This window comes from Oryzias melastigma, linkage group LG4 (assembly GCF_002922805.2).
Source record: "Oryzias melastigma strain HK-1 linkage group LG4, ASM292280v2, whole genome shotgun sequence".
Lineage (NCBI taxonomy): Eukaryota > Metazoa > Chordata > Actinopteri > Beloniformes > Adrianichthyidae > Oryzias > Oryzias melastigma.
The window spans coordinates 28,179,191-28,193,554 of record NC_050515.1 but is presented as its reverse complement, the minus strand read 5'-3'; the positions used below and the strand labels follow the sequence as shown (position 1 = coordinate 28,193,554).

Genomic DNA, 14,364 nt, shown 5'->3' with positions numbered 1-14,364 from the left:
CGCGCGCTCTCCTCCACCGTGTACTTTCCCTTTATTCAGTTCTGACAAATAATAATAATAATAACATCTGAGTTCTGAGACTGTCTGGCCAGAACCGGTCTAGAAAAAGACCACTTCACTATCGAGTGAACACAGGATCGGTTCTGGCCTGTGACCTCCAGCGGCTCGCGCTCCCGCTTTGAGCCTCCGCGCGCGGAGCGCAGCCAGCGCCGCGAGCGCACTTGAAGAAAGCTAAACTTTGAACTCACCAAAACCAGAACCACGAGCGCGGACTGGAAAACCCGAACCATGTCTGACTAAAGACGCCACAGGATCCGCAGCTGTAGAATCCCACACCTGAGACACACCTTTGAGCCCGGTACTTCCGGTCCCCTCTTATATACCATGTTACCTTTCCATGACGTCACAACTGAGGCTGCTCCCCCTACCCCACACTGGGAAATGTGAAGACAAAAATAATCCCGCCTCTTTAATTTGTTTTCCTGGCAACCTTGCAGCTCCACACAAAGACGCATGGAGAAGTCGCTCCATCCACACATGGAGAGTTTGAAAAGAGCCTGAGCTTGACCCCGGGTGTGACCTTCACAAACCTCTCAGAGGCCAGGATCATCATCCCACAAAGATTTCAGTTTTCATCAGATTGTCTGGAAAAACCACCAGCCCTCAGGGTGTGGGAGGGGCTAACCAAAGCACAGTTGCTAAGGAAAACTGAAGACTTGAGTAAAGACAGTAAAGAAACAACGATTTCTGCTGTGTTCAGGAGACAGAGATGATGTCAACCATGAGCTCCATGAAGGTTATTCTTCTGGTTCAGACTTCAGAGAACAGATATGAAATCCTTCAGCTGGTCTCCAACACAGAACTAAATGAGTTCTGAAGAAAGGAACATCTCCAGTCAGGTTCTGATGAACCGACTGCTTTTGGCTGCGGGGCATTTCCAGAGTGTTTCCAAGGTCATCTTCTACTCCATGGAGAGCCTAGTGTGACAATGTGATGGACAGGTCTCACCTGAAGACATGAACTCCAGGAGATCTTTGAGGTCCTAAGTGCGAAGGACTGCTGCGACTGTCAGTATAAAAGCTTCAAATATATTCAGGTTCTGGGTTTGGAGGAAGCACCACGGGCTTTATGTCAGACATATCCAAACACAAACACGTAGGAACATGAAGCCGAAGATGATCATGCAGCTTCACTCAAACATACAAAGAGCTCCAACTACTCTGAGTCTCTGCACCTCCAGCTCAGACCAGAACAGCCTCAGTATTCCAGTCAAACAGGAAGAAGAGAAAGAGAGTAATTTGAAAATAACTACTGAGAACCTTTCATTTGCGGTCAGAGGGGGAAACAGTTGCGCAAAAAAAAAAAAATACTTTTAGTTTCTAAGAGGTGTGTCAAAGCGAAAGCAGCTCAAGATAGTTTGACTATTTGAGCTTTCACCACTCCTGTTTCTCCAAATTATTGGATATAAGGGAATTATTAAAACGATTAACCTCACCTGAGAGATCAGAACTTCTACCAGCTGCCATGTTTTCAGGGCTGTTAAATATTATTCTCACAGAAAAACATTAAAGCCTACACAAAAAATAAAATACAACAAAACACAGGTTGGGTTGACCAACCATGTTGTCCAAGTTACTTATAATAAGTAATAGATTATTAATAATATTAGTAATATTATTATTATTAATAGTATAATAGTATTATTAGAATAGATCATTATTGTTTTTGAAGGTAAAACCAAGCCAATATTACTCTCTTAAAATAGTAATGGGTTACAATACTTTTGTAACAAATGTACTAAAACTATTTTAGAGGTTTGATATTTCTAAAATAAAAACTGAGTTTTTAATTGCTTTATTTTAAGTGCTTTGAACAATTATTCTTTGGGTGGTTGTCAGTTGTATTTCATGAGTCACTGAACAGGTGATTAGTAAAATATTATTCAAAAACTGTTAGTTATGCCTTACACTACTCCTTCACTATAAAATGTAATGTCACTGCATTGTATTGCTTTTAAAATGTATTTATTTTTACACTGTTAAAACCAAAACAGACCAAGATAAAGAACAGAGAGGCCCAATTTGAAACTTTTTTTTTAATTTTCAGGTACAAATCTCCTGCAGTTTTTACTACCATCAAACCTCCATACAAACCATGTTTATGTTGCAGAAACGATCAAATTCAAGTTCCATGACAGATGTTTGGCCCACTGAGGCCCCAGCAGTCAACTGCCACCCGAACCAGATTGCTGGCCCTTCTTTGAGTCTCCTCCTACAGGTGGGGGGGCCTAAGTCTGCAAAAGAGGCTCTGGAGTCACATTGTGACTCTCTGGATTTGAAGATAAGTGCAAACAAATTCAACAAATAATGGGTTTGTAGTCTTAGTTAATTTTTTAACATATCAGATAACTGAGTAAAATTATGGTTTTATTTCTAATCTACTGTCAGAGTGGTTTATTTTTAGAAAACTTTAGTCTCAAATCATTTACATGAAAAGATATGTTTTTGAGAATCGGGTTCCACACTAACGTCATGTTTATATTTGATCATAAAAAAAGAAAAAGTTTGACACCACACCAAAGTCATAATGATGAAAAATTCCATGTTTGTCTTTCTTGCACTTTTATTTGAAGTAAAATTGCTGCATCAGGAGGATCATGTCAGACAAGGGGTGTATTTATTTTAAAAGGAACATGCACAAGCTGCTGTCAAATTAAAAGAATTTACATTTGAAACAAGTAGAAAAATATTACTGTTTTGTAAATATCTTAAAGCTAGATTTCATAAATGAATATTTTAATGGTCACAAAAATATGAATAAAGCATTCTTTTAATGGTAAAAGCGCCCAAACTGGCCCAAATGGCTCTTTCAGTAAAAAAGGTTGCAGACCCCTGGCCTTTTTCTTGTTGGCCCAGTTAAGACGTTTCCTCCGTTGGTCCAGATTCAGAAGTGTCTTGACCCAAGGAACCAGATAGTTGTAGTCAATCTCCCGAATGCTTCTGAGTGTGGTGGTTTTTGAAGCTGGTCCTCTTCCTCCTTATTCAATTTTTTCTGCATGTCTGCAGGTTCTTGAATCTTTTGATAATCTCTTAAAGTCCACAGTCGTCTCTTTTGTTGGTGCATCTTCTCCTGCCATATTTTGCCTTTGAATATACTTTATGTTGATCTGATTGGACACAGTGCTCTGTGAGCAGCCAGCCTCCTTAGCTATAATCTTAAGTGTCCTACCCAGACTATGGAGGGGATCAATGATGGTCTTCTGGATAAAATTCTAAAGTCTTCCCCATGTGGAACCAAACCAAGACAATTGAACCAAACTCAACCAATTTAATTACACCTTAGGAACCTATGCAGGTAGGTGCTTTGAGTTTAGTAGATTATTTGTTTGTGAAATCCAGTTTCAAATGTTAATGTGCTGAAAGGTTTGGGCAGATTTCTCCACGGTATTCTAATTTTTTTAATTCTGTTTTCGTGGGTTTTATGAGCTGGAACTCCAAAAATAAATACTTGGAATTAATGAAACAGTAGGCCCTGTATCTATATTATATTAAAGTTATATATTTTTAATGGAATTCTAGGAAAAAAATAAAAATTTCCACAATATTATAATTATTTAGGAAGGGTCTGTAAAAAGCCATTACATGATCTCATGAATTTGTACAACTAAAAACCAGTATTTGAAGCCAAAGGTGATTTCTAAATATGAGCTCTTGCTTGAACGGTGTTTAAGGGATGAGTGTGTAGATTGTGTTGAACAGGTCTGAACAAAGCAGGTATGTTAGCGTGATAGTGAATGATTGTAGCTGCGGCTTCAATTAGTGAGTCAGACTAAAATGAATCCTTTTAAGGCCATGCCCACACTAAACATGGAGGCAAACCTGTGTGCCACAAAGCAACACCCCACGGCAAACATCAGCCAAGAAAGACTGCAGAGACTGCCAAGTTTTGTTGTTATTCAAAGTTATGTCACGCTTTCCGACATGTGCAAAAGTTAGCATGAGACACTGTTTTGCTGTTTTCTGCTGGTGAATCCTGAAATACCAAAACCTTGACGACTGACAGATTCTCCTTTCAGGCTGCTGGACCATCAGTGATCGTCATGTTTAGCAGCTGTCTTCAGTGACCTTTACATAAAGAATTAACCAACTGGATTTTTCTGGCTTGAAGTTAAGCTGTACCTCTGGAGGAAGCAGCATTGAAGCTGATGCAGAGATGGTCCAAATCATGGTTTAGTAGATTCTGGTGTTTCATGGATCTGCTGTGATTGCTAAACATTCAGGACACCAACATCTAAATTGATTGCGACAACAGTTTCACAACAACTATAGTCTTAAACCAATGAGAGGAATCTGGGTAAAATTTCTTCACCCCACCTGGATCTTAAGCTCCTGAATCTTTTACAGTGCCTCCTATGGTTGCAGGTGAAATAAGAGCCTATATAACTCATATTCCAAAAGTTAACATTAAAGTTTTTTATTTGTGCTTGTGTAGTATTTATTTCTGTTGGACGGCCTGATTAGGTTACAAGCCCCTTGTTGGCTCCAGTTTCTACTTCACTTTTTTAATTGAGGTTTGCCAAGAATTGTCAGGACTGGGATTTAAACGCCCAATGTTCTGCCTCCTGGGTAAAACACAGAAAATTGTCCCAGAGACAAAAATCCTTTTGGTTACATCAGCAGGTGTAGTGTTGATGTCCAAACACATCTGTGGATGAGACATCCTCGTTGTGATGTCATACTGGGCCATTGTGAAGGTCAGAGGTCACAAGCTTTATGCTACGGTCACAAATTTCACTATGAAATGTAGAGGAATCTGCAGAATCTTTTAGATTTCATTCTGCCGCTCAATTTTTTTGGAAAGTACTTAGCGTGGTCATGAATGTAGATGGCGGCAGTCAGGTGGCAGTCAGGCGGCTGTCAGGCGGCTATCGGGCGGCAGTCAGGCGCCTGTCAGGTGGCTGTTGGGCGGCAGTCAGGCAGCTGTTGGGCAGCAGTCAGGCAGCTGTTGGGCAGCAGTCAGGCGGCGTCAGGCCAGTGTGCGTCTGGTGGCCATTGACACTTGATACGGAGGGCTGCCATCCAGAGACATTTATACATCGTCTGATCAGAGCAGCTCTCTGCTGTCTCCTGATTTCGTAATGGCGTCCTCCACGTGTATCTATGGCGCAACCTCAAAATGTGCCTGGGCGGCCACTGACCAATGTCAACATTTGAAGAAAAGTCATCTAGTGGCTGTGAAATTTTAACTTCTCAAAACCTCTGCGGCCATTTGCCAATTTTGCATTTGCGGCATGATATTTTGGGATATGTGACCACAGTCTTTCTTCACATCATCATGTGACAAACTTCTGTAAACCATCATGGTAAATGGCATATACTTGTATAGCGCTATTTTCTTCGAAGCCCCATCACACTTTACAGTCACAGATCCATTCACACACATGTTTACACACTGATGGTGGCTCCACTGCTGAATACTGGCGCCAACCTTCGACCAGATGTAATTTGGGGTTCTTGCCGAAAGAAAATTTGACACCTGGTGGAAATCAAACTAGCAATCTTCCAATCAGAGGTCGACCGCCCTACTGCTGCACCACGGCCGCCCCATGACTTACCCGACTACACAGACCCCATTTAGTGTTGTTTCCAAGGCAACGCACTGTATAAAGAGATGTCATCACATATCAGGTATATTTTTCAGCCTGAAGTTTTTCATGAAACAACATGAATCACTTTCTGGTAAACTACTAAAAAAGATTTGGATTACTCAGCTGATTCCATAACACTGATGTTTTGAATAATTTTCTGTGACGTGTTTTGGTGACATGTGTCATCTGCTCTGTGTAAAATGATGAATATAGTTTTTATGTCTTACACCATGTTAACATCCGACACAGCAGCTCCCAACATGCCCTGCAGTGTCTGTGAAGAAACTAGCTTTACCTTAATTCCCCTTGGTGTGGAATGGAGAGACAGCAAGTGCTGTAAACTGACGTCACGTGACGAGGGTTTGATTCCCAGTTTCAGTCAAGTGACTTTGAGCAACAAAGCTGCCGCCTCATTGACAGCAGAGTAGAAGTACTTTGATTTACAGCTCTTTATCTGTGCTGATCAGCAATAATTTAGATCCCTTAAATAGATCTGGTTTCATTGTCTGCAGGAAATATCTTCAACAGTGTGATGAAGGCATCTGCCATAAATGTTTTTATCCTTTTTGGCTCTTTGTGCAACATTTCCTGTGCAAATGTTTACGGCACAGGTATCAAACTCCAGACCTCGAGGGCCAGTGTCTTAAACGTTTTCCAACTAATCTGCTTTTGAAGCTTTTTTTTTGGCAAAACAAGCAGCAAGTAGAGCCTGATTTCTGAAAAGAACAAGCAGGTTGCTGGCCCTCAAGGCTGTCTGGCACTCCTAGTTTATGGGATTGAAATGGGCTGTTAGGAATATTTTTTCACTTGGAAACAGTTTTAGGTCGTTTTTTTACTCGAGTATTCAGTATCTCTTCATAAATTAAAACTTTCAATATTTCAACTTTACAACATGTGTTTTTTTCACTTTAAGCTGATCCTCATTTCACCCCATCAATGTTTTCTCACAAAGATGGTTGATGATGCTTTAAAAATCTGTGAAGAAATTGAAATATTGGAAGAGAAACTTTGGGTTATGCAGGACATTCAAGCAAAAGTGACTTTTTGTTTCTTGCGGAAAAAAAGGAAACAAAAACAAACACACCCTACTTTCTTCTCTTTGTTCTACTTAACTGACTTTATCCTGAATCTCATGGCTAACATCAGACATCTGAACTGACCTGATTGAGAAAAGATGAAGTGCTGTGTTGTTTTTTCTCATTCCACTGATGGGCTGTCACCTGTTTTGTCAGGGTGTGGCCTGTTTTTACCAGGTGAGTCATGAAGATCTGGGAAAATATTAGTGTGTGCCATTTCAGCAGCAGTGTGAGCCTGAAGGGGTCCGGTTTCTGTCCATGAAAGGGTGGAGATGAGGTGCTCAAACGAAACCCCACTCTTCATGTTAGAGGGAGTTCATCTCTGAGGTTTAAATCTGCAGAAAAACCTTCCTGTGGGAGAAAAAAATCTCCAATTGTGTTCAGAGTTCTCACGGAGGAAAACCGGTCCAGCCAGAGCTGCTACTGCCCAAACAAACAAAGACACACGCACGCCCACGGGCACGAGCATGGGCACGCCCACGGGCACATGAGGGTTTTCTGAGGACTTTTCAACCATCAGCCTGACACATTTCACACTTACAGTCATGCTGCTGATTCATAAACAAACAAACAAACAATGAGCAACAATCTGAATGTGATCTCATTTCTTGAGCTGTCAGAATCCTCCTGTTATCATGTAAACATGGTGCTCTGATGCCTTTTTTCAATAACGGTTGCTCTTCCTGTATGCTTATCTGATTAATTTTGTGTTTTAAATCAAAACGCTGTAGATGAGGATGTTAACAGAGTTGACAACTCAGATATAGTTTATCTGTACAACTGTTCTGTGAGGAATCCAGGAAGATGTTCTCCCCTGGGAGGGCAGAGGCTGAAGGGTGAAGGGGTGATACCAGTGACTGCATGAACTCGACTGTAACCCCTCCTCTCTGGTGTTCCAAACATGAAGTACCCTCTGGCTCCAAGAAATTAAAATCCCATAGACTTCTTCAGAGAAACAAACAGCTCTTACTCACTCATTGCTCTGATACATTTTTCATATATAGATGATAATATTCTTTTGTTTTATTATATTTTTTAATTTTTTTAATATATTTTTTTTAATTTGTTATTCAAGTTATAAACTGACCAATCACGTCGGGTTCACACCGGACGCAGAAGTGCTGTGAAGCGGTGTGCACACGGGATCTGCTTTACCTCCAGTTCACAACAGACATGCATTTCTTTGCGACGGTCGACAGGCGCTTCTACTCGTCTGTGGTTATTTACAGTTTCTACAATTAATTTAACAACTGCTCTCTGCCCTGTTGTGTATGTGTGTCTCAGTGTATGTGTGTGTTTTGTGTGTGTTTGTGTGTGTAGTTTCATCTCTACAGTCTGTTTAGATACAAAAATATGATCGTATTTGTCAATCGTGGTGTTTTATTGTGAAAAATTGGTTGTATTTTGAAAATTGACCACATTTTCTCATGTGTCTTGGCTTATCTTCCTGCCAGGATTGACGCGGATCCCTCCTGGCTCGAGCATAAAACAGAGCAGATGTCGAAATGATCGCAGCAGGCCGTGAGCCAGCCGCAGAGGACCACGTCATGTCTGTTGTGAACCACACTAGAGGTTAACAAGGGGGTCGAATGGAAGGGGGGCTCATCAAAAGTGGGTGGTCTCATGTCGAACATTTGAATTGTTTGATTGGCAGATTCTCCCGTGGTGGGTGTGGTCTTCTAACATGCTCACTCCTGATTGGAGAGGAGGGTTACCATAGAAATGTAGACTCAGGCTGACTTGGACCAATCCCTGCTTAGTGATGTCGTCTGGTTCCAACATGGTGACGTACATATCGTGGAAAAATGAATGAATTAATTTTGTATTGTTGGAAATAAGTCCTCTTTTATAGGTGATGTCACACTCACTCAGTCCAGTTTTCACACAGTCAATGTTTTGAACCGAAGCAGACCCTACATACACTGAAGGTTGTGTCCAAATTCTCACTCTATCTATTAAAAAAATGATATAGAGGACTATCTAGTCCCCTGGATTTAAAAAGAAATTTGGAAACCATTCTCACTACTTTTCTTTTGTTTTTTAAATGCTGGATATAGCATCACCAATTTCACTAAGTGAAAATCTAATCAATACGAACACTTCTCGATGTCTTTTTATGACTTCAGTGTTCTGATGATGAAAACGTTGATGGTTTATTCAAAAATTACATTTAAACACATGTTTTTTTTTGCAGAAATCGTTCGACCGCAATGCATTGTGGTATATATTGGTGAATATGGTGATCATTGATGCACAATGGTTTTTCGCAAAGACTTCTGGGGAATTTCTAGGGCACTCAATTATGGAATTGTAGATTTGGACAGCACTAGAAAATGGAGAATTCACTATATAGAGAGTGGGGAAGGAATTCGGCCTATATTACCAAAAGTATTGGTTGATCCATCCAAATGATCAGGTGTCCTAACCACTTGGTCTGGCCACAGGTGAATAAATTCAGCACTCAGCCATGCAGACTGTTCTTACAAACATCTGTGAAAGAATGTTCCGCTCTCAGGAACTCAGAGAATTCCAGCGTGGAACTGTTATAGCATGCCACCAGTCAGAAGTTTCCTACATATTCCACAGTCAACTGTCAGCTCTATCAGAACAAAATGGAGGGATTTGGGAACAACAGCAACTCATTAACTGATGGAGATTGGTCAGCTGATGCTGAAGCACATAGTGCAAAGAGGTCGCCAACTTTCTGCTGTCAAATACTACAGAGCTCCAAACCTCATGTGACCTTCAGCTTAGCCAGAGTCCAGTATGCAGAGAGCTTCATGGAATGAGTTTCATGACCGACAGCTGCATCCAAGCCACGCATCACTAAATCCACTTCAAAGCATTGCATGCAGTGTAAAGCACGCCACCACTGGACTCTAGAGCAGTGGAGACGCCTTTTCTGGAGTGATGAATCACGCTTTCACATCTGACAATCTGATGGATGAGTCTGAGTTTGGAGGTTGCCAGGGGAACGGTACATTCGAGTCTTGCCTCACAGCGAGAATGCCCTGGTTTGACATCCAGCTGGAACCTTTCTGTGTGAAGTTTGCATGTTCTCCTTGGATTTTCTAGGGGCACTATGGCTTCCTCTACAGTCCAAAAACATGATTGAGATGTTGATTTGTGTCTCTCAATTGTCCTTAGGTGCATCTGTGTGTGGAGGTGTAGTTTGCACTGGATATTCTATTAGAAAAATGAACACAGGCTCATTTAAAATTCGCCCAACAGTATCAGGGTTGGCTCCAACAACCTCGTGACCTTGAAACGGTTTCAGCAGGTTCTGAAAATGAATGGATGGATAAACATCATCTGACTACAAAGATCTGCATGAGTTATATCAGTGAATGTCAGTTTAGAAGAATTTACGCCCAAAATGAAAGTGCTATGATATGATCTGTATGATAAAGTTTTCCCGTCACAGAAATAAAGATTGCACACGCTTGTGTTTGAAGCTGTTTCTTCAGAAGGCAAATTCTGGATCAGAATCTGGGGTGAGAGGGCCTACATGTGGGGTCAAAGGTTAAGAGTGTTGCTGTGCAGTCTGTTAGTCTCCATGTGACATGCTGGTGCACACCTCCACATGTCAGCACAGGCTGCAGATGGAGCTGCAGCAGAACTCAATCAGGGGTCAGCATCTGCAGGACGTCCTACAGGTTACACCGAACTGGACTCCAACTTCATCTGATCTGGCTTTCAGAGCGGACAGAGTCACCTCTGTCTGAGCTCTCACTTACCTGCAGGACTCAGGTTACCATCCAATCAGCTTCCAGCAGGTGAAACCTGAGAGAGGGCGGTGGAGCAGGAAGAACTGTGTCATGAAATATCCAGTCTAGTGACAGTGAGGAAAACCACCTTCTAACAGAAACGTTCCTGGCTTCATTACAGCAGGAAAATTCCTCGGAACGTTATTGCCAGACTTTGCCCCGCCTAATAAGTTACTTCTGGAGAATCAACCCGTGTTGATAATGAAACGCCTGCAGCTTCACAGAGACAAAGAGCACGAAGCGTTCCATAAATGAGACAGAACTGCGGCTGAGACTGGGCTTGAGTCACAGTTTTCCGTCTGAACTCTCACATCCATGAAGAACGCCGTCTTTAAGAGAATTAACTCAGATAAAAAAACTATTATTAACTGAAGAAGCATTAGGGATCCACATTTACAACTGTCTTTATTTAATTAAATCATAAAATGTGATAAAAATCAATAACAAAACCCATAAACCCAAGAAGAGGACGATTGTGTTTATGGTTCAAAGACAACAATTCTAAATAGAATGTAAAATAACCTAAAAATAAACCTCTGTGTTTAAAGAAATTAAACAACCAGATCACTAATAACATTGTTTTGCCACCTTTTCAAAAAATGTAAAGGAAAAATGAAAAATGAGTGTAAGAATGAGAAGCCTTTCAGAGCTGATCACATGTCTGTGTAATGGTGCTGTGTTCTGTCAGACACAAAGGGATAAAGACAAATACAAGCAGATGCTAAAAAATATAAAAAAATAATTTTAACGGGTCCCAGGACTTGGCTTTAAATTGGGGGAGATAAAGCCTTTTCAATTGCTGGTCCCAATCAATGCTCTCCCCAGATCTGTCAGTGGTTTTAAGTCTCTTTTAAAACATGTATTTTTAACCAGGCTTTTAACTATAGTGAGCAGATCTATTGGGCCAGTTTGTTATCTTGTTTTATTGGATCTTATTGCTTAATTGCTTGTAGTGTTTTATTGCTTTTACTGTTTCTCTTATCTTATCATTTAATGATTTTATCTATATGTTCATCACTTTGGTTGCTTCTGTTTTTATAAGTGCTCTACAAATAATAAATTGATTGAATAATTGATCGATTGAAGACAATTGTTTAAGAAACATGTAGACAGCTGCTGAAGGGGTAAAGAAGTGAAGATAGAGATGAAGATGCATGTAATTTAATGCAAAGCAGATAAATACATAAAATTAGATATATATATATAAATAAGCAAATTAATAAAGATAGATTCAGAACAGTTTTTAAAAAGTCACAGACAGATAAAAATGACAAGCATAAACAGAAGTAAATGGATGTAGGAGGATATGGAAAGATGTAGTAAGTTGCTGGTAAATAGACAACAGCAGGTTAAAAAAGGTGTGACTGTGTTTTTATCTAATAAACAGATGTGAGTCATTTCACCACAATGGGAATTTTTTTTTTTTTTTACGACTCTCTGTCTGTCTGTGTGTTCTGGTTTAACCGGCAGTTATAGACCGGATTAAGTTAGAAGTGATGAAGGATGAGCAGATGAAAGTAATAAACATGTTTGGAACTGTTGTCACTCTTTGTTCTGTCACAAAAAGTTTGGTGGAGACGAACATGAAAAAGGTGAGGCTGGCTCGTTTCAGGAAAGGACTGGGTCGGATTTTTGGTTCTGCACTCATGAACTATGTTTAAAAGAACAAGCAGAAACACAGTTTTCATCAGAGTGGGTCTTCAACGCTAACAGCTGCTGAATGCACTAAAGACTTTAACTAGGAAGCTTGTTTTATAAGTTCAATAGATAAAAACTTGCAAAAAAAAAAAATAGTTCAAGCGAAGTCACTAAAACCTGAAGAGGAAGTAGAGTAAAGAACATTTTAATGAGCTCAACAAAGGTTATAAATTCTTGACTGGTGTTTCTGCAGAATTGTTTTGATGTTTCAGCTTCCTGAAATAAACTGTATTAAAGATTCCAGGAAACACTTGGAATCAAAGTCGGAAAAAGGCCCTTTAAGCACTTATTTAATCAGATGACACCCCCATCCCTAACCAAATGGGGCTAAATGTTCACAAACTCTTATTTTTTTCAGTTTTGAATCAACAACGAGGACTGTGACATTATCTTCAAACTCTCAGATGAAAACTCATCTGGATATGTCAAATAGAACCATGTTCCTCAGAGGTTCTGCAGCTAGAAGAACTGAGGAACCACCTGTTCCGACTGTAAACAACCAGGACTTATCCAACAAAGCTTCTGTGACGACAACAAGTTCTGATGACGGATGGATTCTGCTGAGTAACAACTTAAAGTATGCAAATAAAAACACAAATAACTGGATTATGTTCGTATTGCATGGTTGTCTTTCTGCTTACTATAATCCATTAATAAGGATTATTATCCTTTATTAATCCTAACAGGATTTTCAACAAAGTACCAAAACAAATGTAACAGGGTAATGGTTCTTCATCACAAATGGAAGTTTGATGTACTTAGACTTCTTCTAGAATTCCAGTTCTTTCAAAAAGATAATTATCTAAATGTATTATTAACATCTGATGAGACACATTTGAACAAATCCAATGAAACGGTGCCGCCGTCTGCTGGAGAAAAACCACAACACATCCACTCATCAGTCTGGTTTTTATTTGTCCTCAAACTGCATCAAGAGTTGAAGTTTAGCAGAAGACCTGTCGGTGTGGTTCTTCAGTCTGGTTAGGCTGCAGGAGCTGGAAACTTCAGGGTTTTTTAGTTCTGTTTTTTTGAAGATGTTGATCTTTTGAACTTTTAAAGCAATAAACTCAGAAGGGAAAAAAGTGAAAAAAAACTCTTAAGTCACTCAGAATGTTTGTTAGGTTCCAAAGTTGACCATCTTTCTGCAGTAAAGATTACGTACCAAATAAAAGTCACTAAATAACATGATCCCTTACCTCCAAACTAGAGCCTCATTGTGGTAAAAGACAAACCTACACGTCATCTCAATACAGCAAAAACATGTTAAACCTAAAATATATATTTAATCACTCCAATTTTAACTCTGGTTGAATAAATGCAGTTAAAAACATTCATTTAGTGAATTACAGTGTTAAAGCAGATTTCTTCTACTCTTTAGACGACAAACTGCTTCTCTTTAGCTTAGAAGCAGCAGTAAAACTTTATAATAAGATTCCCTATCAAACTTTAACAACACAATAACAAACATTATTTTTTGTCTTTTTAGGAGGTTAGATCAGCACAATAAGCTGAATAAGTTTAATTAACTTCTTTAATAAGATTCATGGTGACACTTTATATTAAGATTCCTTAACAAGCTTTATAAACACATTAACAAACATTATAAATGTGTTTATAGGGGGTTAGTAACACATTTATTAGCAAAATAAGCCAAATAAGGTTTAGTAACATCAAAGTGAAGCCATTGTCTACAAAGATAAACTGGTTACAAGCTTAACAAACGTATTAACAATCTTTGTCAACATTATATTTAGTGTTTTGCAGTTTTACCCATCCAAGAAGCTTTTCCTGTGTACCTCACGTTCTGAAGTCAGGGATATTTACAATTCTGTGCTCTGAACCTTTTTCCTGTGTCTGTTATGTTCTGCATGTTCTGGTTTGGTTTTGTTTCACCTTCCTCTTCTGTGTCTGTGGCTCCTCCCTGTGATCTGCTTGTCCTCTCCCTATTTAAGTCGATTGTTTTCCTCCCTCAGTGTTGGATCATCTTGTAGTTTCTTCCCCAGTGCTCTCCAGTTTTCTAGTTAGTTTATTTTTGTTTTCCCTCTGAGGTGATTTTTGGTCTCTTTTATGATGTGAACCTGAGCGTTTTTTTGGTCCCTTCATCTGGGTCTCCGACTGCCAACCAATGACAGTGTGACTCTGTCAGCAATAAGCTTACCAGCTTCATAACACGCTC

At 39.8% G+C, this 14,364-nt stretch overlaps 1 protein-coding gene across 3 annotated transcripts in view; it reads right to left on the bottom strand.

The window, feature by feature from the left end:
- The window catches only part of LOC112136786 (desmoglein-2), a 39,767-nt gene that overhangs the window by 15,029 nt on the left and 10,374 nt on the right, over positions 1-14,364 (bottom strand). Inside the window, exon 1 of one of the 3 annotated variants that reach the window (XM_024258683.2) lies at positions 249-697. The exons of 1 other annotated variant lie outside the window; for it this stretch is intronic. In XM_024258683.2, the coding sequence (XP_024114451.1) occupies positions 249-290 (42 nt within the window). In that variant the 5' untranslated portion in view covers positions 291-697. Of the gene's footprint in view, positions 1-248; positions 698-14,364 lie in introns of those variants that run through there. One more of the 3 variants, XM_024258684.2, reaches the window with a different exon arrangement.